At 45.4% G+C, this 27,031-nt stretch overlaps 2 protein-coding genes across 2 annotated transcripts in view; one reads left to right on the top strand and one right to left on the bottom strand.

The window, feature by feature from the left end:
• Window positions 1-4,853, top strand: part of trim37 (tripartite motif containing 37) — an 82,260-nt gene extending 77,407 nt beyond the window's left edge. Inside the window, exon 29 of the transcript XR_005944244.1 lies at window positions 4,835-4,853. The gene's annotated coding sequence lies outside the window, so the exon portion shown is untranslated. The remainder of the gene's footprint in view (window positions 1-4,834) is intronic.
• A 574-nt stretch (window positions 4,854-5,427) lies between these two features.
• The window catches only part of ppm1e (protein phosphatase, Mg2+/Mn2+ dependent, 1E), a 261,513-nt gene continuing 239,909 nt past the window's right edge, over window positions 5,428-27,031 (bottom strand). Inside the window, exons 3-7 of the mRNA XM_041196705.1 lie at window positions 17,647-17,846; window positions 14,564-14,752; window positions 13,169-13,312; window positions 11,281-11,374; window positions 5,428-8,786 (exon numbers count right to left, since the gene is read on the bottom strand). Coding sequence (XP_041052639.1) covers window positions 7,825-8,786; window positions 11,281-11,374; window positions 13,169-13,312; window positions 14,564-14,752; window positions 17,647-17,846 — 1,589 coding nt within the window. The 3' untranslated portion in view covers window positions 5,428-7,824. The remainder of the gene's footprint in view (window positions 8,787-11,280; window positions 11,375-13,168; window positions 13,313-14,563; window positions 14,753-17,646; window positions 17,847-27,031) is intronic.

Below are 27,031 nucleotides of genomic sequence, written 5' to 3'. Positions count from 1 at the left end.
ATACTGGTGTCGCTATACAATTACAGTCCCTCTTATATTATTTTCTCTCTCCTTTCATTTCAAACAGTGTCTGGGTTTCACTCTTGAAACCACAGTATGTATTGTCCCAATGGAAAGATGTGGTTGGCTAACAAGCATCTGACCTCCAGCTGCTAACAGGCTAATGAAGCATCAGTGTGGCTCTGGGACCAGATTATCCACCCAAATTCTTGACAACAAATGGGCAGAGTTGGGCTGAAAACTTGAAGGTCAAATACCATGTAAATACTGTGGCTACAAGAGCTCAGAGGCCAGGAATCCTGCAGTGAGTAACTCTCCTCCTGACTCCCCAAAGTCTGTCCACCATCTACAAGGCACAAGTCAGGAGCGTGATGGAATGCTCCTCACTTGCCTGGATGACTGCAGCTCCAACAACACTAGAAGCTTGTCACTATCCAGGACAAAATGCCTGCTTGATTGGCCTCCCATCCACTATCTTCAACATTCACTCCCTCCACCACCAATGCAGATCATCAAGGCTCCTTTGACAGCACCTTCCAAACCCATGACTTCTACCACCTAGAAGGACAGGACAGCAGGTGCAGCAGTACAAGAAGGCAGCTTACCACTACTTTCTCCAGGTTAATTGGGGGTAGGCAATAAAAATGCTGGCCTAACCAGTGAATGCCCACATCCTGTGAAGGAATTTAAAAAAAGCTTATCAACTTGGGCACAGGGTAAGATGCCCTGTGCTAGCAAATTCTAGTTTATTATCATTAACCTTGAATAGCAACACTATCTGATGCTACTTAGAGTACTTTGAGAAGGGACTAGTCCAAAATTCTTGGGAAGATAATTGTCAACACTGGAACTATTTCTTTTTGCTTGATATGACTAATCACGTGTCATTAAATAATACGGGATACATGTAAATACATAAGGGAAGTTTTTTGGGAGTGGTCTGTTAAGAATGATGATGCATGCAAAGGTGGCCACAACATAAAGTTACACATTACCACTACACCACTCTCTCCCCAAAATGGTTAATGTCACTTGGCTATTAATCCAGCAGCCGAGGCCAAAACCCTGGGGACATGGATTCAAATCCCACATGGCAGCTAGTGGAATTTAAAATCAATTAATAAATCTTGAAATGGTGACTATGCCAACCATAATTGATTGTTTAAAAATCCATCTGGTTCACTCATGTCCTTTAGGGGAGGAAACCTGCCATCCGTACATGGTCTGGCCTATTTGTGCGTCCAGACCCACAGTTAACTTAACTGCCCTCTAAAATGACCCAGCAAGCCACTCAATTGTAGGGCAATTAGGGATGGGCACAACATCCTGGCCATGTCTGCGACACCCACATCCCATGAAATAATTTTAAACCAGATAAGGGAATGGCTTGGAGAAATTTTCTCCTATCTTTGGGGTAAGGTGGGGCGGGGGGGTGGGGTAGGTTCAGGGACCATTATCATCTTGATTTTTTAATTGATTAAAGTTGATTAAAATTGATAAAAGTCTTACTTTTCACCTCCCAAAACTGTAGCTTCAAATAATATTTGATCCTGCTTTAAGATTGAAATGTATTTCTATGGTGTGAAATCTTCTGATAGATTTCTATTAATCAAAGTTACCAAGGATACAAGGCAAAAGCCGGTATATGGAGTTCAGTCATAAATCAGCCACTGAATGACAGAACAGACTTAAAGGACTAAATGGCTTCCTATATCTATGTTCCTACCTTCTTGCTGTGAAATGCACTGCCCAAATCGTAACGAAGCCATTACACTCCAATCTTGGCTCTGTGTTCCAGCTGCCCTCATGGTAGCAGTGGGCTGGTCACAAACAGCTGTCCTGGGCCAAGGAGGAGAAACATATCTATATTGAATGAGACCTGTGGGAATTGTGAACAGGATAGAGTTCAACTGATGCTCGCTACAGCCGAAGCAGTGTGCTAACATTCTCAGTCCTGGCACTTGATGAGTGGCAGCCACCCAGGTTTCCAACAGAAGCCTGGTGTGGCTCAGTGGGGTAGCATTCAACCATTTTAAGTCATAAGGGTGTTGGTTCAAGTTCCATTCCAGAGACATGAATATAAAATGTGCACTGACACTCCTTGTTCAATACTGAGGGAGAGCTGCACTGGCAGTGGTGCTGTATTTTGAATGAACTGTTAAACAGAAACTGATTGTCCCTTCAGGTGAGCTGAAAAGATCCCTTGGTGCTATTTTAAAGAGTAATTCTCCCTGGCGTCCTGACCCACTATTTATCCATCAACCAACATCACTAAAAAAAAAAAATTATCATGTTGCTGTTTGTGGGACCTTGCTGTGTGCAGATTAGTTGCTGGATTTCCTGCATTGCAATAATATGGTTCAAAAGTACTTCATTGAAAAGTATTTTGGGGGCAACCTGATATGGTAAACAATACTGTTTAAATACAGGATTTTTTTTTAACCTAACTGTGGCCCTGGGCCATGACACTTTACAAGGCACTACAGTGGGCAGCTGCTTTACTATGGAGAATATGGATTCACATCTGTGATGTGGAGAAATTTGTAAATCAGAGACTGAATTATTCATCCTCAGTAAAAGGTCAAGAAGAATTGCAGCTGTCCAGCCTGCTACTTGCTGGTCATAGCTGCCAATTCAACACCACTGACACAGGTCCGTTCTGAAACCAAGGATGAACTGTTTGGTGATGGGAGAAAAAAGTATAAAGTAGGAATACTTGTGCTCAGACACCAGATTGGGCCAATGAAATCTGTGCCCTGCTTTTGCAAGTAAACCAACTCAGCTGATCTGACCGTTTCTAGCATTTTGAGGGGGATATGCAGTATTGAAGTTCATGAGGAAGTCACACCATCACCATCATTTGAAAAATATTACAATACTGCCGATGATGTAAAAAAAAAAGGTAAAATTAATGTATTACTGGATAACACCAATATTCTGAAAGAATTAATGGTTGCTTGCTGGAGACTGGTGGAAGTTATTTTTGAAATTTGTTTCTGCATAACTTTAGTGGGTCATATTCATTTGCTTTCTCTGTCTGTCTACCCACCTCTGTCTGTATTTGATGGTCTGTCTATATCATTGTATCTGGCTGTTTGTCAGTATGTCTATCTACATCTGTCTGTCTCTAGCTCTGTTGGTCGGTCTGTCTGTTTCTCTGATCTCTTGTCTGTTAGTCCCTCCCTGTCTCTTTTTCTATCTGCCTTTTTGTCTGTCTCTCTCTTTTTCTCTCTCTCTCTCTGATACATACCTATTTATTATTTTATATTCAGCATCTTTCCTATTGCCCTCTGAGTTCCAATGCACAATACCAAAGGACAAATGTTGTTGAATCTGTTTGATAAATAATAAAAGGCCACATTTTTGATTGAGACTCAAATACCTGTAACTCAGAAGTGCCACTTCCATACTGCAAATGAATCATTAAAACATGGGTTTGCAGTGTGGCTCTGAGCAGTGAATATATTTATATGAAAATGTTAATCCATCTGAGTTCACACAGTGACTTGATCAGGGGTTTCCCTTCTTTTGCCCACCCCTCCATCCCTATGGAGGATAACTGTCCCCTGCAGTATAGGAACTGCTGACACCACCAAACTACTCAAGTAATTATTTCCAAGAAATTGATACCAGTTCTGTAAAAAAAAAAAAAAAAAATTTTTTAAATCTCATGCTGCAGTCTAGAATCTGCCTCCAAAGCCTGGTGTGAGTCACCCTACTGTGATGACTCACAGGTATTCAAAGCAGAAGAGCTATTGAATGTCATTATATATAATTTAATGGGGTGAAATTATGTAGCGTCGATCTCCTACCTGACGGTTAAGATTGAAAGTAACCATGTAGTGGACAGTTGGTTCCATTTAAAAGCCATTGAAAGTTATCCGTAATCATTACCTTTTATTCTTTCTTCCTTTTGTTCATTTCACATTTTAAGTTTGTGCAAGATACTGTGTGCATTCACATCGGAGAACAGATGGCCAGCTGATTCAGTTTCAAATCTCCACGATTTTTTTTTTAAACTGAGGGAGGTGAATCATGCAGAGTTCCACTGGCACCAGCCAACTTTACCTTACACAGGAGGTTGGACTGCGAGTGCTGGCAGGTTTATTTGAATGCTAGGAAGGCTCTTTAAATTGCTTTTTTTTTTAAGCCCACAAGTCCTATGATCAGCATGTTTTTAAGTCCTTTCCAAACTTAGCCACTTAGCTAAGAGTCAACTACTTTGCACATAGGCCAGACCAGATAAGGATGGCAGATTTTCTTCCCTAAAGGGCTTCAGTAAATCAGATGAGTTTTTCTGACAATAGACCATAGTTTCATGGTCACTATTACTGAGACTAGCTTTCAATTCGATTTTTTTTATTAATCGAATTTAAATTCATGGGATTTGAACCCATGTCCCCAGAGTATTAACCTGGGCCTCCAGGTTACTAGTCCAGTGACTTTACCACTGTCTTCCTTCCCTAAAGAAATTCAATTTACTAAGAAAATGTTTAGTGCACACTAATGAAACTATTAGTGCTTCAGTACGATTTCTTTTTAAGTCATTTTCAGTTATTTTTGGGTCACCCAGAGGTGCAAGTCTGGACACCTTAATGCCTTTTTTTCCAGTAACAAACCTATATTTGGCTGTGTTAATAAAACTGCCTCAGTTTATCAATCTCAAGTAATTGTTTCTCTCCATTAGAAAACAGTGTAAGTTCTATTATTGTGATGTTTCATGGCAGATTGTACGTTTGTGATTATGGAGAGGATTTTTAGTGGAATATTTAACCTGATCAGTGCAATTTCAAGTGCATTTTGGGTGCAATTTTCTGATTCCAACTTCTGACAGGTGACCTCGTGCATCTACCGGCAAACCTACAGTAAACTTGCCAGTGGTGGCCAAGGCCAGCCTGCTGTGATGGCTTCTACAACAGATTAGCCTTAGAAGAATCTCTTGGGAAGATTGAGCACTTGGTCTGCGTCCTGGAAATGCCACTTTGAGGAGAAGTGTTTTTCTTAAAATTCATTCTCTGAATGTGGGCGTTGCTACCATGGTTGGTATTTATTGCCCATTGGAAAGGTGGTGGTGGTGAGCCACTGTCTTGAATTGCTGCAATCTGCAGGGTGAAGGTGCTTCCCCTAGTACTTTTAAGTGGGAAGTTGCAGGATTTGGACCCAACGACAATGAAGGAACAGCTGATACACGTGTCTCTGAATGTTTTTCATTTGAAGTTGTAACAGAACAGACAGCACATCACCAGAAATCAGTCTCCCCTGCCCAACAATCTGATAGCCCAATGAGTAAATAAGGGCTCGTCAAACTGGTCCAGTCCCTTTAATCATTAATTAAAGGCTTATCAACTTTGCTTATAATAATACAAAGGGCTCCACCAATGCACAACAGATATTACATTGAACACAAAATGTACAGACTAAACAGCATTAAAACAGGTTATAATTACAATAGTGTAGTCACCTTTTTATGTTCAAGTTTTTTAAGACCTTTATATATAATATATATATAATTTTTTACATTATAATCACCAGAAATACCATCATTAAAAATTACAAGATACTGAACATGTAAATACCAGTACTGGTGGAGGGAAATGGGTGGTGGGAGGAGAGAAGTTCATTACTTACTTGAGCAAGAAGTAAATAAGAGCAGAGAATTCAAACCACGTTAAGGACTACTTGCTATCACCAGCTGCAATCAGTTAAACACTGCGTGTCACAAAGCAAGAATTGTTCTGAAGTGTAAAACCAGCAGTCAAACTGCTACAATTGTAGTCAGTACCTATACAACCAAAGGCACCAGTACAGGTGTACAGTTGCACTGCTACAGTTATAGTCAGTATCTATACAACTACAGACATCAGTACAGGTGTACAGTCAGAGCAGTATTGCCAAACTGTTAATGGTGTACAGTTGGTATCTGTGCAGATACTTATGCAATCAGACTGCTAGAGGCACCAGCATAGGTGCACAGTCAGACTGGTAGGGTCAGACCATTACAGGTACCTGTACAGATCTACTGTACAGATGTACAGGAGGTACTAATACAGTCATGGATTACAGTCAGACCAGAAACGCCAAATAGATGTACAATTAAACCAGTGTTAGCCTAGGTGAATGGCTGGATTGCTACAGATTACCTGTACAGGTGAAGCGATACAGTCAGGTCCCTATTATCAGTGGCACAGGTTCCAGTGCAGCTGTATAGTGGACCAGCCCAGTTTCATAATCAGACTTACACAGGTACCAGTACAGGTATATAATCAGACCAAAAACTACTAACGCATCATACATGTCTTACAGAACTACCTTTAGTTTGTTGAGAAGGAAATATTTTATAAATTTTATCTAGCTACCAGGGAATGGGTTGCTACTGTCAGTGTTTGGTGGGGTGTGCCCTGATGAGTACTAATTTGTATGGCATTTATAATACCAGGACAACTATTCAATGTATAACTATTACAAGAGCCTTTTGTTTCAGAAAAGCCTTTTATAGGTATGGGAATAATTAGTTTGAGAGCCTTAGCCACCCAGATTTGATTTGAATGAATTCTACAGCCAGAGACACACAAATACTTTTAACTACCTATTATCAGTGAAGTCAGTTACTGCAGTTTAATGAGTTCTGTAAACTAAGAGATATTCACTTTCACACATTTATTCTTCCCACTTCCCCTTGACACTCCCAGATGGATTGCTTCCCTTGCACTGGGTTTTGTTTGAGCTCAGCACTGAACCCTCCTACGATATGATTGAGGGTAAATCTAAGCCCATGTCAGGCATCTCTCCACAGGACGAGAGGACAAATCTCCCCAGGCTGTAATATCCAGGCCACCACTCAGTTCTGGGAAGGGGAGAGTAGGGTGTCAGTGCAGGGTGGGGGGAGGGTGTGAGTCATCCACCAGACCTGCTGGGGACAGCCCAACTATGGAAAGGGTAAGCGAGGTGGGGGAGCAGGGTGGTATATCAGACTGAGGGAGCACTATGCTGGTGTATTGGTTACCAGACTAGTAATCCAGAACCATAGACTAATAAATTGAGGAAGTATGAGTTCAAACTGTACCATGGGGAGTTTGAGAATTTGAATTCAGTTCAGGAAATAAAAATCGAAGTGCCCACACAGCTGTTGTATGGTTGTGAATACTTCACTCGTGTCCTTTAGGGAAGGAAATCTGCCATCCTTAGCCGGTCTGGCCTACAAGTGACTCCAGACCAATTCCAATGAGGTTGGCTTTTGACTGTCCTCGGAAGTGGCCAGGAAAAACACTTGAAACCACTACTAGCGATGAAGAGATCTCACGTCCACCTTCCGGGTGGAACTAGGGGATGAGCAATAAATGACCAGCACTACCAGCGATGCTCATGAATTTGATTTTTTTTTTAAATGATGTCCCTCCGAAGTGAAAAGGGAGCTTCTCGACCATGAAGGCAGGTCAGATACTGCAATACATGTTTGTGTCGGACAAGTAGATCAGGATACTGGACAAATCTTTCCTCCCACCACCTCCAAACCTGGTTATCCAGTCACGCCAGCCCTGGGAGCTATCGGGGGTTTAATGCAATTGAGTGGTATCTTTAGTGGCAAACCTAGTGAAGGCAGCTCAGTCTACAAAAACCAGTTAAGATATCATCTTTCCTTGGCGGCATGGCTTACTGTTACAGGCTTCAGCTACTCTGCCTAGGCCAGAATATAAGATAACATAACTATTTAATTGATTTATTCATAAGCTAGTGAGGTGAGGATTGTCAAGGAAGGTGGGAGCTTTGTGTTGAGAACTCCAGTCTAGTAAGGTGTGGGGGTGGGGGGAACTCTACGTGAAAGTGTTACGGCTGCTGAAGTAGACAGAAGCCATGTAAACTCATTGGCATTTGCCCATGCCAACTGTAGGGAGCCAAGCCTCCTGAGCGGCATATACCACCCACTTTTCTCTGCCGCGGTGGCTGGTATGTTGACTCTTTGCGATTCCTCGCGGTTTTGCCACCAGCCCTTCGAATGAGGAGCAGTGCGCGGTGCTCTGGTTGTGCGGCTGACCAGTGTCCTTGCTGCCTCTCCATGCAGGAGGCCTTACTGGCACCCCAGGAGTCTCGCTGGGTCCCGGAATAGCGGGGAGCTGGCCTCTCCACCCGGCCCTGCCTTCTTATCCGATCTACGAACGGAGGCTTCCGATGCCAGGCCTCGTCTGGCGCAAAGTCCCTGCGTTCCCACAGGGTTGAACATGCTGGTTCCACGCGGGATGCTTCAGACCCCTTGGGTCTCCACTGTGTCAGAGGTAATTCCTTGGCACTGGCTACTGACGGGAGAACAACAACCTGCGGGCCTAAAGTTAGGCTAGTTCTGTCTGTGAGCGAGTCTTCTCGCGTATCTTGAGCCAACTCCGAGGCAGCTCCATATTGGTGCTGCGGTCGGGGGCCTTGGTAGTTCCCTCGGTTCTCCTTGTCATCCCCGTCTCCCTGGGCACCGTCGAACGAGTTGCCTGTCCATTTGGAGTCGCCATTGGCCTCCTCATCTTCCGCCGTGGCACTCAGGTCACGCAGGAAGACCACGATGACGGTGATGTTGTCGCTGGAGCCGGCGTCCCTGGCCGAGGCCACCAGCTTGTGGGCCACCATGCTGCTGTCGCCATTGTTCTCTTTCAGATGATCAGCCACCACCTTGACCGCCTCCTCAGGCTCCATGGTATCATAGAAGCCGTCACAAGCGAGGATGAGGTAGTCCTCGGTCCCGTCCAACAGGGTGGAATCACTGTCTGCCTCACCACAGATGTATGGCTTGTGCTCAGCATCCCCTGGGAGAATTGAAGAATGACGCAGTTAAACACAGAAGCTAGAAAGAAAATGTTTACATTTCTGACCCTTTCCCTTGCAGTGACAGGATAAATAGGCATAGGAGCAGGAGTTGGCCACGAGTCTGCTCCACCATCCTATAAAATCATAGCTGATCTTCTACCTCAACTTCAGCTTCCTGGACGATCCCATAATCCCTCAATTCCTCGACATCCAATACTGGATGAACAGAAGCTTCCACCAATTAAACATTGGGAAGACTGAAGCCATTGTTTTCAATTCCTGTTCAAACTCCAATCCCTAGCTATCAACTCCATCCCTCTCCCTGGCAATAAGCTGAGATTAAGCCATTCTGTTCGTAACCTTGGTGTCACATTTGACCCCAAGATGAGCTTCCGACCTCTTTCACTCCATAACTAAGACTGCCCTTTCCCACCTCGGCAACATCATCTGACTTCACCCCATCTCAGCTCATCCACTGATGAAATCTTCATCCAAGCCATTGTTCCCTCGAGACTCAACTATTCCAATGCATCCCTGGCTGGTATCCCACATTCCACCCTCTGTAAGCTGGAAGTCATCCAAAAACCCACAGCAAGCCCCATTCCGCTATCCCCGCCTGTGCTTGCTGACTTACATTGGCTCCTGGTAAAGCAAATTCTCATCCTGATTTACAAATCCTTCCATGACCTCCCCCTCCCTATCTCTGTAATCTCCTCCAGCCCCTCAACCTTCCGAGATATCTGTCCTCCTCTGACTTTGGCTTCTTGTGTGTCCCCAATTTTAATGGCTCCATCGTTGGTGGCCGTGCCTTCAGTTGTCTAGGCCCCAAGCTCCTGAATACCCTTAGTACATCTCTTCGCCTCTCTACCTCGCTTCCTTCCTTTAGGACACTCCTTAAAACCCATCTCTTTGGCCAAGTGTTTGATCATCTGTCCTAACATCTCTTTATGTGGCTTGGTGTCAGATTTTGTTTTGTAATGCTCCTGTGAAGCACCTTGGGATTTTCATTCTGCTAAAGTCACTTTATTAATATAAATTGTTGATTCCTTTAGTATCCGAAAATCTATCGATTTCCATCTGGAATATTGGCCCCAAGATGAGCTTCCCACCACTTTTTCTCTCCTTCTCTAAGACCACCTAATTCCACCTCAGTAATGTCATCCTATCAGGCAAAGTTGGACGATGTTGCCTAGGTGGAAATAGGCAGTCTGATTTCTGTCCAGAGTGACTGAGCATCCACAGCTCTCGGGGTTTGATGATTTTGAAGATTCATTTACAACCCGCTGAGTGAAGAAATTTCTCCTCATCTCAGTCCTAAATGATCGACCCCTTATTCTGAGACTCTGCGCCCACCCACGCTGCTCATCCTCCATTAATGCAGTGGGACATTTTATCTTGGTTTAATGTCTCATTTGAAAAACGGCACCTCCAACAGCACTGGACTCCCTCAGTACTACACGGAGAGCACTGGACTGAAATTATGAGGCTCAAGTCTTTGGAGTGGGGCTCAAATCCACAAACTTTCAGACTCAATGACACGGCTGATACTAATTGATCACAAGTTCATTAAAAAACAGATTTTACGTTTCAATCGTGCTACGGCTGATAAAGCACATTGTCCCACTCTGCAGGGTTTGGAGATAAAGTGTTCACAATCAGGATAACAGCTACTGTCCGTGTTTTAACGCCTTGTCACCCTCATCAGAATCAGGGACGGGAATCCGATGTGAGTAGACTGACAGATTTCCTGCTTTAAATTGAAGTCAGGGAATCCTCACCGGAAAGCGCTGAACTAAACTGCACAAACTGGAAAATTACCAGGCAGAATCAGGAGGAAGCACCCAATGAATGGTCCACAAACTCTGTTACTGGGTCACACGGAGCACTGTGAACAGTTCTGATCTCCGTATTGATAAAAAGGATATAGAAGCACTGGAGGAAGTGCAAAGAAGATTTACAAGGATGACAGGAATTCTAAGAGGTTAAACCTATCAGGGAAGGTTGAATAGGCTCTTTCCTCTCGAAGGCTGAGTGATCTAATAGAGGTCTTTAAGATTATGAAGGAATTTGATAGACTGCACCCACAGAAAATGTTCCCATGTGGTTGAGACCAGAACCAAGAGCCATAAATATAAGACAGTCACTAATACATCCAATAGGGAATTCAGGAGAAACTTCTTCACCCAGAGAGTGGTGAGAAACGTGGAACTCTATCACAGGGAGTAGTTCTGGCCAATAGCATAGATGCATTCAAGGGGAAGCTGGATAAACACATGAGGGACAAAGGAATAGGAGGATATGTCGATGGGGTGAGATAACATTGGGTGAGAGATGTGTGTGGAGCATAAACACTGGCATGGGCCAAATGGGCTGAATGGCCTGATTCTGTGCTGTAGATTCAATGTAATAAGAGTCCAGGCGCTGTGGCATGTGGATGGATAATAGGAAAAAGCAGTAAAGACACGGAGCCAGTTTCCTGATTAAAAACCTCACCGATGGCTCTGGAGACAGAAAGGCTTCCATTAACTCGCCAAGCCCCGAACCACACCACACAGCCTCCGAGTGCTTCGATCCGTTGCTTCTCATCCTGAGGGAGCAAAAGGGAAGAACAAGTCGGCAAAGCAGATCAACCTGGCAGAGACATTTGGTTAAGCAGTTTAATCCAGTCATGGTGGGAAGTTTAAGCGAATGTTTGCCTTTCAACTGGAGCTGTTCCTGCATGGACGCTGGGTGTTAACACCTGGGTGAAAATTAAGGAGCGCGCTAAGGTATTCACCTCATTATATCTTTCTGGGCATTGAAAATTCCATATCGCCAGAACCAAAAATAAGAGAAAACAGAACAAAACAGACTATCTTCTATTTCAAAAATAAGATTTCTTGTGTTCAGTTTTTAACCTCCATAAAGTATTAAAAATCTTACTGAACAATGTACTTCCTGATGCAATTCTTTTAGCTACAGTTTTCCTATTTTTCCATTTATAAATGGGAACCGTCATGTAAATATGATAAGTTGTTGTTATACCCTCCCACCAGCAACTCTGCCTCTGGGAGGAGGATAAAGTTACAGTGTGACAAGTTTACATAGGGAATGATCATTATAAATGGGCAAATAGGAATTTATAACAGATATAAAGTAAAGGCAAGGAATATAACTTCAAATAAGGAGTGAATTATATCTCAGTGTCCTGGTCCAATTCCCTGCGCGTTAACCCTACTCCAACTCAAGACTTCACCTGGTCTTGACACCCCATGTTCTAGAAATTTCCAGAGTCAAAAATTGGCCCGTGTAGTCCAAAACCTTGGCAACTCAAACTGGAATAAAACAATTGAAAAGACTGCTTGAAGGTAGTAGGGATAGGCACGCAAGGCAAATGTACAGGTCACATTGGTGAGATTTCAGTTTTGGTCTCCTTACTTAAGGTGGGATATACTTGCATTGGAAGCGGTTCAGAGAAGGTTCACTGGGCTGATTCTTGGGATGAGGGGTAAGGAAAAGTTGAGCAGGTTGGGCCTCATTGGAGTTTAGAAGAATGAGAGGTGATCTTATTGAAACATACAAGATTCTGAGCGGGCTTGACAGGGTGGAAGCTGAGAGGATGTTTCCCCTCATGGAGAACCTAGAATTAGGGGGCACAGTTTCAAAATAAGGGGTCTCCCATTTACGGCAGAGATGAGCAGGAATTTCTCCTCTCAAAAGGTTGTTGGTCTTTGGAATTCTCTTCCCCAGAGAGCAGTGGAGGCTGGGTTATTGAGTATATCCAAGGTGCTGAGTTTAGACAGTATTTTGATTGATAAATGAGTTAAGGGCCATGGGAGCCATGCAGAAAAATGCTGTTAAGACCACAACCAGATCAGCCATGATCTTATTGAATGGTGGAGCAGGCTCAATGGGCCAAATGGCCTACTGCTCCTAGTTCTTATGATCTTGTGTGGCAGGAATTCCCGTCACTGCTGTCCTCTCCTGTATTATGGTGTAAACACTGAGTCAGTATCTCTTAATAGAACTGCAAGCCCCAATAACATCAATCCTTTTTGAGTCCAGCCTCTTTTCAGGGTAACACGATTTTCAGCATCTGTTGACCAGGACAGCGGGGGTAAAAACACCGCTTTCCTTCAAAGAAGTGGCCGTAGGGCCTTTTACACCCACCTGAGAGGGCAGACAGGGCCTCAGTTTAACTTCTCATCTGAAAGATGGCTACTCCAGCAGTGCAGCACTCCCTCAGTACTGCACTGGTGTGACAGCTAGGATTATAGCCTCAACTCTCTGGGGGTGGGTCTCCAACCCAGCACCTCCCCACTCGAGTGCTACCTAATGAGCCATATCAGGACCCTGTACAAAAATGAAATGACTAACACTTCAACACTGTTGAACAGGTTACCTCTCTGTCAGGTTTGTGAGGTTTCATCAGTTCCACTGCCTGGCCCTTTCGCACCAACATCACCTGGGAGTCACCCAGCCAGGCCACATGTAGCATGTTCCCACGCATAAAGGTCACAACACCAGTTGTTCCACATCGCAGGTTCTAAGAACAATGGAATGAGAAGGAGGCATATTTGTATCTGTGCTTTATTTAAACCCCTGCCCCAGATCTCCCTGTGGGGAGAGATCTGAGCTTCTCCATAACTCCCACAGGAAACAGCAAATAGAGGTAACTGTGGGCAGTCTTGCCCCTCCCCCCACCCAACCAACTCCCTCCGAAATTTGTTATTGCCTTGTTGTGCTCTGCATAGAATAATACAGGACAGCAAGAGGCCATTCAACCCATCCAGTTTATGACAGCTCTTTGAAAGAGCCAACCAGCTAGTCTCGCTCTCCTGCCTTTCTTACCTCATTCTGCTGATATCCCAGGGGTGGCTAGCAGAATGAAACAGACTGAGGGAAAAGTGAAGCTGAGGCACAGAGAGAGAGGAGGAATTTCCCCCTCTACTAATGGAAACCCCTGGTGGACGTAAAGAGTTCTCAACTTACTACCTGCACCTTCTTCAACAGCACCTTCCAAACCCGCAACCTCTACCATTTAGAAAGACAAGGGCAGCAGATGCATGGGGACACCACAACCTGGAAGTTCCCCTCCAAGCCACTCACCATCCTGACTTGGAAATATATCGCTGTTCCTTCATTGTCACTGAGTCAAAATCCTGGAACTCCCTTCCTAACAGCACTGTGGGTGTATCTGCACCACATGGACTGCAGCAATTCAAGAAGGCAACTCACCACCACCTTCCCAAGGGCAATTAGGGATGGGCAATAAATGCTGACCTAGACAGCGACACCTACATCCCGTGAATTAAATTTTTAAAAAACCTACTTTTGCACCAGAATTAAAGAACAGTGCAAACTGTAGGGACTTCACTAATGTAAAGAGATTGAAGAAACTGGTGTTGTTCACCCTACAGCAGAAACGGTCATGGGGAAAATAAACAAGTTATTGAAAAGTAAGCAGGGTTTCAGTCGAGAAAATAGGGAAAAACTGTTTCGACTGCAGGTCGCTAACCAGAGACTTAAAATAAGTGGCAAAAGAACTAGAGGGGAAATCAGGAGAAAGTTCTTCACTCAAGAAGGTTGTTAAGATCTGGAATGCAGCCCCCCCAAAAGGAGGTTGGGTGAGTGAAAGTCAGGCCCTTCAGCCCATCGTGTCCGTGCCAGCCATCAAGCATCCATCTATTTTAATCCCATTTTCCAGCGCTTGGCAACATCCAGGGCCCCTCAGTCCCACAGCTAAACCCAAAGTCTGGTGCTGGGTAGGAGGTTTCCCCGGGAGTTGGTCACGAACCTCTCTGGCAGCCTTCTGAACGAACCGCTCGTCTGTGAGGCGAAAGGCCCGACACAGGGCCTCGGCGGGATCGTGCTGGAAGATCTCCTGTCGGACGAGGTTCACGTGGAGATGGATAGAGGCATAGATTGCGGCGTCCACCCCCCCGTGTCCGTCAAATACGGCGAAAAATGACTGTTCCTCTTGATCCTGGAGGGAGAAGAGAGGAAAGTTCCGGAAAGGGAGAGAAGGATCTTGCATTTCTAAAGCGCCTCCGGACGTCACAAAACAATTTACAGCCGAGATGCTTTTCCTTTTCCGAGTGGGGTCTCATGTAACGTAGGAAACACGGCAATTTGTGCACAGCAAGATTCCACAAACAACAAATAAGTTTGGTAACCTGAGGTCATATGATTAAAATAATTGGCTAAATAATTAAAGGGGAAATTTCTTCACACAGAGGGTTGTTGAGATCTGAAAGGGGATGGGAGCAGATAAGAAGAGAAGGCCGTTGGACCTGTGTTTGAAGAGGAGTAATCTGGAACTTTAAAAAGGAAAGATGTGCATTTATATGGCGCCCTTCACAGCCACCTGATGCCCCAAAGCACTTTACAGCCAATGACGTACTTTTCCAAAGAGTGGACGAGCCAATGAGAAGGGAGAAGGAGTAAGTTTCGGAATGGTGGAATGAACAGCTGCAGAAGGAATGGGAAGACAGACACAAGAGATCGCAGAGCATGAGACCCCTGGGTGTTCCAGAGGGAGTGACGGCAGAATAACTGGTCAGAGCTATAGGCAAGGAGCCTGAGGGAGGAGGCAATGAGCCAGTGGGACTCAGTCACTAGTACTCCAGCCTTTTGAGGAGATGCCAGAAAACAGACAGCACTAGTTGGTCACCATATGTGGCTGTTGGTGAGGCCCTCACTCTGCACAGTCCAACATGGTCTCTGGCTACCAGAATCTCTCTCTTCCTCCTTCCCTCCCTCCTCACCTCCCCCCTCCTCACCACCACTCTCCCTTGCCTCTCACCTCCCTCTCAGCACCCTGCTCCTCCTCCTGGCCATCACTTCTTCTCTCACCATCCCAGTCCTCCCCTCATGCTGATCAGCTTTCTCCTTGCCTCTGCCTCCCCCATCACCTCCACTCCTTCCTTCTCCTGTTAGACACATTCTGCACTCCCCCCACCGCCTCCACCCACAACCAGTTCCACTCACCCCCACATATTCCTCCTTTCCCCTTGCTTTTCCTCTACCCCTTTACTCCCTCCCTTGTCTCCAATTGCTCCCTTACTTCTACTTCCCTTCCTGCCTCCCCACCACCTTTGTTGTCACTTATCCCCTCAGCTTTGTCCACCACGTCCCTTTTGTTCTCCCCTCCCCCCAACTTCCCTCCCTTTATCTTGCCTCCCCACTCGTTCCACACTCACGCCTGCTGTTCCACTCACAACTTTTGGTTAATAATAGTCCTAGTTTAGTTAGCGAGACTGATGGAGGAGGATGCTTTGCATCAAAACATTCTGCCCATGACAGCTGTTCCTGTCAGATCTTTATACAGTACAAGTCAGCAGAGTTCCCTGCTTCTTATTCTGGGTCACATTCTGCTCTGAACTGCCGTCTGAATAAAGGGGTGGCGATGAAGGGATGACAGCATCAGCCGTGGATCAGCCTTTGAGACAGGCGGCTGTGAGTTCAGCTTCCACACTGCAGACTTGAACACATGACCCAGATCGACACTTGCAGCACAGTACTGAGGGAGTGCTGCACCATCTTTCAGATGAGATGTTAAACCAACTCTCTCAGATGGATGTAAAAGATCCCATAGCCACTATTCTAAAGAACAGCAGTGAAGGAGGGGGGGGGGGGGGGGGGGGGGGGGGGGGGGGGGGGGGGGTGGGGGGGGGGCGGGGGGGGGGAGGTGGGGTTGGGGTAGGTGACTGAGGCTGTCCCTGCTGTCCTGGTCAATATTTATCCCTGAAATAACATCTCTGAAACAGATTATCTGGTCATTTACTGAAAGCAGTTTGTGGGAGCTTGCTGTGTGCATATTGGCTGCAGCAGTTTCTACATTACAACAGTGACAAGATTTCTAAAAGTACTTCACAGGCTGTGAAGCCCCTTGGGATGTCCTAGGGTCATGAAAGGTGCTATATAAATGCAAGTCTTTCTAACTCCTGGCTGTGCCAATCTGCACTTAAGTGCTCTTTCAGCAGGTATATAATATATATCTAGTTGTTGTTGGGTTGAGTTTCAATGGGCCAGAGTTGGCAGATGGAAACTCTACCCATGTGGATTTCTCTGTAATTCTGGTTTGCAAACACAGGGGCAAGTATTGAACAGCCAGTTAATCAACAACAAGAACAACAGCAAGTAGAGGATGGAGCTGAGTTGAGGGCTCAGTGGAGTCATACACCATGTAGTGTGATACTGAGCCTTCTCAGACAAGGAAAGCCCATGTTCTGGCCTTGGTTTCCAGTCACCCAGTCTGGACACTGTCAACTGTCGGGGAGGAACAGGATCGGCTTTATCTGTGACGCACCTTGCGGTCAAATATCCCACTAATACCCATCGTCCAGGCTCACACAAGAAGCATGGGGCAGTTGGAGAAGGGACCCAAGGGCTGCCACTGCCCTTGGAATAGGATCTCAACGGGAATCCTTCGGGAGAGAGGGGGAAAAAGAGTTGGAGCAAAAGTAGTGAAAAAAAACATCGAAATGCACATGAGTTTAGCACTCCATGGGGCCAGTGGGTGTTGGGGGCATGGGAGGGATCTGGGATCTTTAGAGCTCCATATAAAGTATCTGCGTCAGTATGTTGTCATCTTTCAAAGTTTCCAGATAAGTGGGAAGTAAAGGAACTTCAACCATGTTGAATGATGGAAAATTCTTCTATACTTTATGGTTATCTTAGGCCTAGGGTACTCATCTGGGGCCTATGGAGCTCCATTGAGGCCTTCGGTGCTCCACTGAGGCCGAGCATGCTCCAATGGAGCGTCTGGAGCTCCATTGAGGCCTAGGATGCTCCACTGGGACCTATGGAGCTCCATTGAGGCCTAGGGTGCTCCTTTGTGGCTTACAACATTCATTCAGGCCTGCAGCTTTCACTTACCTCCAGATTAAAGAGAGTATTGAAGTCTGGCAGACAGACGTGCTTGTCCTCCATCTTCCTCCGCATATTTTTGATGGCATGAATGGACGTTTCAAAATAGGGGTGCGTTCTTCTTGTCAGTGGCAAGTCTTTCACCCAGCTGCAGCAGACCTCGTGGAGTTTGGTGAACACCATTCGGGACAGCCTTGTCGAGTCAAACTCTGTAATAACACAAAGGTCAATCCATTCAACCCTCTCCCACATTGAACAGAGGAAAAATAAGCATCACAATCCAAGACAGACTTCCAACTGCAGAAGCAAATTCATACTAATACCCAATTGCATATTGCGCTGTTCCGATAACAATTAGACATTGAGGGAATTGCTACCTGCTTTAAGCTATCACAAGATCACAGTTGTTAGGAAGGCCATTCAGCCCATCTTAACTCATTCATCCAAAGGTCCTAGCAGCCAACCACTTGTTGCTTTAATTATGAGGTTCTGCTATTCAAGAAGTCAATTCTAGGTGTTGATCATTCTCTGCAAGTATGAATCTCCTGCTATTAATCATAGAATTTTAGATTGATAGAGTACAGAAGGAGGCCATTCAGCCTATCATGCTGTGTCCTAGGTCCAAACATCTTCAGCTGCTTCATCAGTGACCTTTTTTCCATCATAAGGTCAGAGTGATGATGTTTGCTGATGATTGCACAACGTTCAGCGCCATTCGCAACTCCTCAGATTCTGAAGAAGTCCATGTCTAAATGCAGCAAGAACTGGACAATATCCAGGTTTGGGCTGACAAGTGGCAAGTAACATTCATGCCACACAAGTGCCAGGCAATGACCAGACAACAAGAGAGAATCCAACCATCATCCCTTGATGTTCAATGGCATTACCATCACTGAATCCCCCACTAACAACATCCTGGGGGTTACCATTGACCAGAAACTGAACCGGACTAGCCATGTAAGTACTGTGACTACAAGAGTAGGTCAGAGGCTAGGAATCCTGTGGTGAGTAACTCAGCTCCTGACTCCCCATAGGCTGTTATTATCTAAAGACTCAAGTCAGGAGTGTGATGGAATACTCTCTACTTGCCTGGGTGAGTGCAGCTCCAACAACACTCAAGAAATTCCGCACCATCCAAGATAAAGCAGCCCGCTTGATTGGCACCCCATCCACAAATATTCATTCCCTCCACCACCAATGAACAGTGGCAGCAGTGTGTACCATCTACAAGATGCACTGCAGCAACTCACCAAGACTCCTCAGACAATACCTTCCAAACACACGATAGCTACATTTAGAAGGACAAGGGCAGCAGATACACAAGAAGACCAGTACCTGGAAGTTCTCCTCCAAGCTATCCTGACTTGGAAATATATCGTCGTTCCTTCAGTGTTGCTGGGTCAAAATCCTGGAACTCCCTTCCTAACAGCACTGTGGGTGTACCTACACCATATGCGCTGCAGCAGTTCAAGAAGGCAGCTCACCGCCACCTTCTCAAGGGCAATTAGGAATGGGCAATAAATGTTGGCCTAACCAACGATGCCCACATCCCATGAATGAATATGAAAAAAAATGCCTGTGCTGGCTCTTTGAAAAAGCTACCCAACTAGTACCCATTTCCCTGCTCTTTCATCACAGAAATCGTCTTCAGCTTTTTATCCAATTCTGTTTTTGAAAACTTATTATTGAATCTGCTTCCGCTTTTAAAGTTATCTTTTTACTAGGTTGAACCATGTCCCCATAGTTTTAGGTTGGTTCACTGTATTTAAGATTGCCTTCAAGTCTCCAGGAATTAGGATTTAAATGGAGAGACTGCAGAATGCCGCAGTACAGAGGGATCTGAGTGTCCTTGTACATGAACCACAAGAAGTTAGCGTGCAGGTACAAGTAATTAGGAAGGTAAATGGAATGTTGGCCTTTATTGCAAGGGGATGAAATATAAAGGAAAGGAAGTCTTGCTACAATTATGCAGGACATTGGTGAGACCATATCTGAAGTACAGTGTACAGTTTTGGTGTCCTTACTTAAGGAGGGATATACTTACATTGGAAACTGTTCAGAGAAGGTTCAACAGGCTGATTCCTAGGATGAATGAGTTGTCTTATGAGGAAAGGTTGAGCAGGTTGGGCCTGTACTCATTGGAGTTTAGAAGAATGAGAGGTGATCTTATTGAAACATAAAAGATTCCAAGGGGGCTTGACAGAGTGGATGTGGGAGAATGTTTCCCCTTGTGGGGGAATCTATAACTAGGGGACACAGTTTCAGAATAAGGGATCTCCCATTTAAGATGGAGATAAGGAGGAATTTCTTCTCTCAGAGGGCCTTTAATCTTTGGAATTCTCTATCCCAGCGAGCAGTGGAGGCTGGATCATTGAATATGTTCAAGGTCAAGTTGACAGATTTTTAAGGAGTCAAGGATTATGGGGAACAAGCAGGAAAGTGGAGTTAAGGCCACAATCAGATCAGCCATGATCTTGTTGAATGGCAGAGCAAGCTCAAGGGGCCGAATGGCCTACTCCTGGACTAATTCCTATATTCTTATTCATTTCTAGGACAACTGAAATAAGCAAAACCCAGGAGAAAAATCTTCAGGGAATTAGAAACAGATACAGGGATGAAAAGGCTGTTTGACTGACAGTCAAGGATCATCTAATCAGGTGTTGAAGATTCCGTCTGCTTTCTAATTGGCCGTGGAAGGGCAGGACATCACAAGGATGGATGTGTTGGGTGGCCAATGTTGGGAGTGCAGGGGAAGGGTGCTTGGAGACAGGAGGTCATGTGACCACACTGCCTGGAATATATCCAACCACAGTTGGCAGTGCAAGTGAGGACAAAATTGGGCTGAGCTGTGAGGGCTGTTACAGTCGAATAGCTGCAGATGCTTGCTGCCTAGGCTCCTACAAGACTAGCTACTTGGGGGGTGAAGCCCAGGTCAGGTGCATGCCTGTCACTTGTGCAGTCCTTGCTTTGCATGAGGTGAGGGCTTCAGAAGATGACGGGGCAAAGCTGGTGGGGGTTGGACACCAGAATAGGTTGTGACTCAGTGCGAAGGAGGTGGGTGGGATGGGAATGAGACCATTAAAATCCCTTTGTCCATAGACTGAGTTGTCAATGTTCTCGAAACAGAGGCAGGGAATTGGAGACTGGGATGGAGATGAGGCTGTCAATGATAATCAAAGGCTGCCTTGTACAGGCCTTTCCCCATGTGCAGTCAGCAATGAAGTGTTTACACACAAATGCTTCAGTTACTGGTTGTGGTGCTGGTGGGAGATCAGGACTCATCCAGTATTAACCTTCTCCATGTCGTCCTGTCTCTTTCACACTGGTCTTCCTGTCTCATCTAACATTCCCACTGAGACAGCTGGCTTCCCAGGGCCATCCTGTGGACAGGCACCAGGAAGTGCAAAAGAGCAGCTGAGGGTTTAAACGACCTTTGCTATTGGTTTTTTCCCTTGCTGTGCTCTCTAACCCTTCAGTCTTTCCCCCACCCTCCAATCCATTTTAAGCTAAACATGGTCAAAGATCAGAGTTTCATCCTAACCTTCTGCACGAGTGTCACAGTGCTTACCATGGACAACTTTACACAATTTTTCAGTCATACTTTCCCACTTAAAGACAAAGTGAAAATGGTCTACAAAGCATGACCGTACAATTCAAGCTACCCTCCACCGCCCCCCATGGACAAACAGCCAGCTACGTGTGTGACCAACATTTGGGTAATGGTCTTGTCAATTGTGGACATGCACCAGCAGTGAGCAGCTCAGGTGATGTGATGAGAAAAGGAGAGAGCGGCAGGAAATCAGTAAAACTGCAAAGAAAGGTTGTGGGTGGGTTGAGGGGGTCGGGGGGGGGACAACTGATCGATGGTCGGCCTGTAACTTTATGGAAAAAAACAACTGATCAAAGAACGTGAGGATGCCCATTGTGCTACTCACAATCTAGGAGTGAGCTGTGGCTCAGCAGGTAGCGCACTCACCTCTGACGTTGCAGGGTTTAAGACCCATGCCAAAGACTTGCGCACAAGATCCAGGCTGACACTCCCATTGCTGCACTGTTGGGAGGTGCTGAAGGATGTTAAACTGAGGCCCCTTCATGTGACTGCAAAAGGACCCATGGCCTCTATTGTGAAGAAGAGCAAGGCAGTTCTCCCTGGTCAATGTTTATCTCTCAATTAACATCACAAAAAAACAGATTAGCTTGTCATGATTGTGCTGCTGTTTTTGGGAGCTTGCTGTGTGCACATTAACTTCTGTGGTTCCTACATCACAACAGTGACTGCACTTCAAAAAGGTATTGCATTGTCTGTAAATTGCTTTGGAACATGCTGAGTTCATGAAAAGTATTATAAAATGCCAAGCTCTTTCTTATAACGTCAGGATGACAACAAGGTTATACGAACTTACCTCAGAGTAGCAGAAAGGGTTAATGGACATTTGAACTGGAGCACCGAGTGTTTGCCACCCCTCCCCCACTGGGTGCTCAATAAAATTTCCACACAACATAAATAATTACTGGAGGGCTGTGTGGAAAAGATCCCTCAGTCTCCCCCAGCCTGCAGTGTGCAGTACTACTCATCAATCATTCACTGGGGCGGGGGGGGGGGGGGGACACACAGCTGAGTCAGCATGCAGCATGGAGCGATCATACAGAAATTTATCCCCCTCTCTCATCAGCAGATGTGTCATATCGGTGACTGAGCACGGTAGGTATCATGTATCTCTGCTGGCAGAGTCACTCCGAGTCTCTTTATTCCAGTCCAACATTTCAGTGGATAACAGTACCCAGCACTTCACCTCTTTGCAACTTAGGAACATATCACTATTTGCAGAGGATTTCTCCCATCCAAATGACAATAAGTTAAAACACGTGTCCAACATTCATTTAAACTTGTTTTTTTCAGCTGACTGTTGAACTCAAGGTACAAAGTCAGGAGTGTGATGGAATACTCTCCACTTGCCTGGACAAGTGCAGTTCCAACAACACTCAAGAAGATTGACACCATCAAGGACAAAGCAGCCCGCTTGATCAACACTCCACCCAGCACCTTAAACATTCATTCTCTCTGCCACCGATAGACAGTGGCAGCAATGTGTGCCATCTACAAGATGCACTGCAGCAACTCACCAAAGCTCCTTCAACAGCACCTTCCAAACCTGCAACTTCTACCACCTAGAAGGACAAGATGCATGGGAACACCACCATCTGCAAGTTCCCCTCCAAGTCATGCAACATTCTGACCTGGGAATATATTGCTGTTCCTTCTTCACTGTTGTAGGGATGGGAAACCTGGAATCCTTCCCTTACAGCACTGTGGGTGTATCCACACCAGATGGACTGCAGCAGTTCAAGAATGCAGCTCACCAGCACCAAGGACAATTAAGAATGGGCAACAAATGCTGGCTTAGCCAGCAAAGGTCACATCTCATGAACAAATAAAGAAATGTCAAGTCCAGGCTGACTGAACTGAACAAGCCTAAAGGTATTTAAAGTAGAGAGTGGAACAGACTGTTTCCCAGGTTTGGTTTCCTACTGAATCAAGAGATTGGACCCTGTGGTGCTGAATGGACAGCTCCTTCTGAACTCTAACTCCCTGGAAGCAAATTCCATGGATTCTAACCGTAAACTGAATTTTTGCCTATTCCGCATATATCACATGGCATTTCCAATGGAATTGGTCTCAGCGGATGAGACAACTATCAACATGCTAATAACAAATCATCTTACAGACACCTTGGTGCTGGTGTGTTACACTTCACTCAGAGCTCGAGTTGCTGTGACAACTTGCACATGAATATTGTAGTCTGGAGCTATGAATAGTGATGGTTGAGGCGCCAACAATTTTTTCCATCACATGGATGACCAGGAATCTCTCCCACTCTTACCACCTACCATTGGTGTTTGTTTGAAAGACTTACAGATTGATAATCAAGCTTTTTGACTGTGTTTAAAACACATCAAGTCCTGGGGCGGGACTCGAACCCACAGCCTCTGGCTCAGAGGCAGGGATGCCACCCACTGCACCACAAGACTTCCAATGAGCACCTGACCATTACTTTAAAATTGATTGGATGATCAAGGACATTCCAAGCTCATTCATTCAGGCTGGCTCTTCATTTTTTCTTACTTGCTCTTGAATAGGTCAAGGAAATTTTGTTTTAACATTCATACAAAGAGTGGAATGGCTTATTGCCATCTGATGCCTCCTCTTCTATGCCATAACCAGGATAGCAGAGGGCACAACATGAGTATTAATCATATTATGATCAGAGAGTGCTGCATGAGCTATATAAGTGCTGGATGGGTTGGCTGAGACTCCGTAAAATGAACGTACAGCCATGTAGCAGTTATTGAATTGTTGACCTAACTTCTAGGGATCTGCAAAAAGGGGCCCTTTGCATTGTTAAGGCCACACCTGACCTGGAATACTGTTCACTCCCTAACCAAGAAAGGACATAGTTGCCCTAGAAAGGAGTACAACAAAGGTTCCTGGGATGAAGGGATTATCCTATGAAGAGAGATTGAGTGGACTGGATCTATATTCTCTGGAGTGTAGGAGAATGAGAGGTGCTCCCATTGAAACTTATAAAATTCTTCAGGGGTTTGATGGGTTAGATGGTAAGACAATGCCTTCCCCGGCTGGGAACGTAGAACATGGGGGCATGCTCTCAGAATAAGGGGCCGGCCTTTTAGGACTGAGATGCGGAGAGATTTCTTCACTCAAAGGGTTGTGAATCTTTGCAATTCTCTAGAGAACTGTGGATGCTCAGCTCAGTATATGCAAGTCAGAGATGGGTATATTTTTGTGCACTGAGAGAGCTAAGGGATATGGGGATAGTGCTGGAAGATGGAGTCAATGTAGAAGACCAGCCATAGTCTTGTTGAATGGCAGAGTAAGCTCGAGGGGCAGAATGGAATATGCCTATTCCAGCTCTTATTTCTTATGTTTTTCCGGGAAACACTTGTCCCCTTCACAGTGTTGGTGCTGTGCGATGTCCTGTCTCCATACAGGGATTAAATGGGGCTCCTTAATCACCCCCTCACTCCTAATCAGTCATCCCAGATTTATTCAGTGTTGAATATAGTAACAGTGGATATCTACCCAGAACAATTAATGGAACTGCACAAAAAGAAGCTTAAGGGCTTCTGTAGCTGAAATAAGGACACTCAGATACTGCATAGGATGAGAGATTTCCAGATTTCCACTCCCCTTTGTGTGAGGAAGTGCTTCCTGACATTATTCCTGAACAGCCTGGCTCAAATTTTAAGGTTATGCCTCCTTGTTCTGAGCTCCCCAACCAGAGGATATAGTTTGGCTCTGCCTGTTCTTTAACTTTTTTTTATTCATTCATGGTATGTGGGCTTCACTGGCTGGGCCAGCATTTAGTGTCTATCCCTATTTGCCCTTGAGAAGGTGGTGTTGAGCTTCTTCTTGAACCACTGTGGTCCATGTGGTGTAGGTACACCCACAGTGCTGTTAAGGAGGGAGTTCCAGGATTTTGACCCAGCGATAGTGAAGGAACGGTGATATATTTCTAAGTCAGGATGGTGAGTGACTTGGAAGGGAACATCCAGGTGGTGATGTTCCCATATGTCTGCTGCCCTTGTCCTTCTAGGTGGTAGTGGTCGTAGGTTTGGAAGGTGCTGTTGAAGGAGCCTTGGTGAATTCCTGCAATGCATCTTGTAGATGGTACACATTGCTGCCACTGTGCGTTGGTGGTGGAGGGAGTGAATGTTTGTGGATGGGGTGCCAATCAAGCGGACTGCTTTGTCCTGAATGGTGCCAAGCTTCTTGAATCATCTCTTAAACACCTCAATTAGGTCACTTTTTGATCTTCTAAATTCAAGGGAATATGATCAGATAGTCTCCATTTTAAAATCTTACATTATCTTTATTCTTATGGTATAATTTATTGCATTTTATGGTTCATTGCTACAGAAAATTACATTGAATTTACAGCACAGGAACAGGCCATTCAGCCCAGCTGATCCATGCTGAAGGCTACGCTCCACACAAGCCTCCATCCACATTGCTTCCTCTAACTCCATCAGCATATCTTTCTATTCCTTTCTCCCGAATGTATTTATCTAGCTTCCCCTTAAATGTACCACCTCAACTACCCAATGTGGTAGTGAGTTCCATAGATGAAGAAGTGTACGCACAACACTCTAGTCAGACACCCCCATTGAGAGTGCTATGTTCAGTTCTGGACACTGCATTTCATGGCCCTGATGGGAATGCAGTGCAGATTTACCAAAATGATCTCAGAGCTGAAAGGGTTAAATTATGAGGAGATGTTGCATGGACCAGGCCTGCATTCCCTTGAATTTAGAAGATCAAAGAGTGATCTAATTGAGGTGTTTAAGATGATGAAAAGAGTTAATAGGAGAGGCAGGGTGAAAGTCCTTCCTCTCACAGGGGAGCCCAGAACGAGGAGGCAGAACCTTAAAATGAGAGCCAGGCCATTCAGGGGGGATGTCTGGAAGCATTTCCTCAGACAGAAGGGAGTGGAAATCTGGAACTCTCTCCCCTCAAAAAGCCATTGAGGCTGGAAGTCAATTGAAGAATTCGAAACTGAGATTGATAGCTTTTTCTCAGGCAGGGCGTAGTGTGGGTTTACAGAACCAAGACGGGTAGGTGGCATTACAATCAAGGTCAGCCATGATCTAACTGGATGGAAGAATAGGCTTGAGGGGCTGAAAGGCCTCCTCCTGTGCGTATGTGGATCTATCTACTCTCAAATGTTGGGGAGGTTTGTTGGGGGCGGGGTGCTGTTGTGGGGTAGGGGTTCCATTGGCCTTAGGGCATGGTGAAGGGGTGAAGGACAAATCAGCTCAGTACTTGGGTCTCCGATTACTCTCTCCTAGTGGTGGCCTGGATCAGGTTTCTCATGCCTTCCATGGCCAAATAACCATCAGCGCTCCATGCCTAAGCTCACTCCCACCTGAAGAATGCTCTCTTGGTTGGGTAGCTGAGAATTGCCAGTGTCCACTGGAACATAGAATGATGTAGAATCATAGACAGATACGGTACAGAAACATATCCCAGTAAGTGTTGGTGGGGAGGAAGGGAGTGGCGTCATTTTAACATAAGGCAACAGTGAAGAACACAAGATGGGGGAATCAACCGCCTGTTTTACTTAGTTTTATTTCCATTTATGTAACATGGGCTGCAGACTCACTATCTACCACCTCACACCATTGCGCAAAGTCAAGTGCCCCCCCACCACTGCTCCCCCCACAATGTCTTCTGTAAGTGGTGGACGGGGAGGGGAACAGGAGGACATTAGCCTGTCGCTGCCGGTTTGTCAGTGTGACAGGTTGAAAGGGTCATTTAGAAGGTGCATGTCACTTGCAAACAATTTACCACTTCTGTCGGAAGTGATCAATGTTTAAT

This window comes from Carcharodon carcharias, chromosome 10, assembly GCF_017639515.1.
Source record: "Carcharodon carcharias isolate sCarCar2 chromosome 10, sCarCar2.pri, whole genome shotgun sequence".
Lineage (NCBI taxonomy): Eukaryota > Metazoa > Chordata > Chondrichthyes > Lamniformes > Lamnidae > Carcharodon > Carcharodon carcharias.
This window is presented reverse-complemented; position numbering and strand designations above follow the sequence as displayed.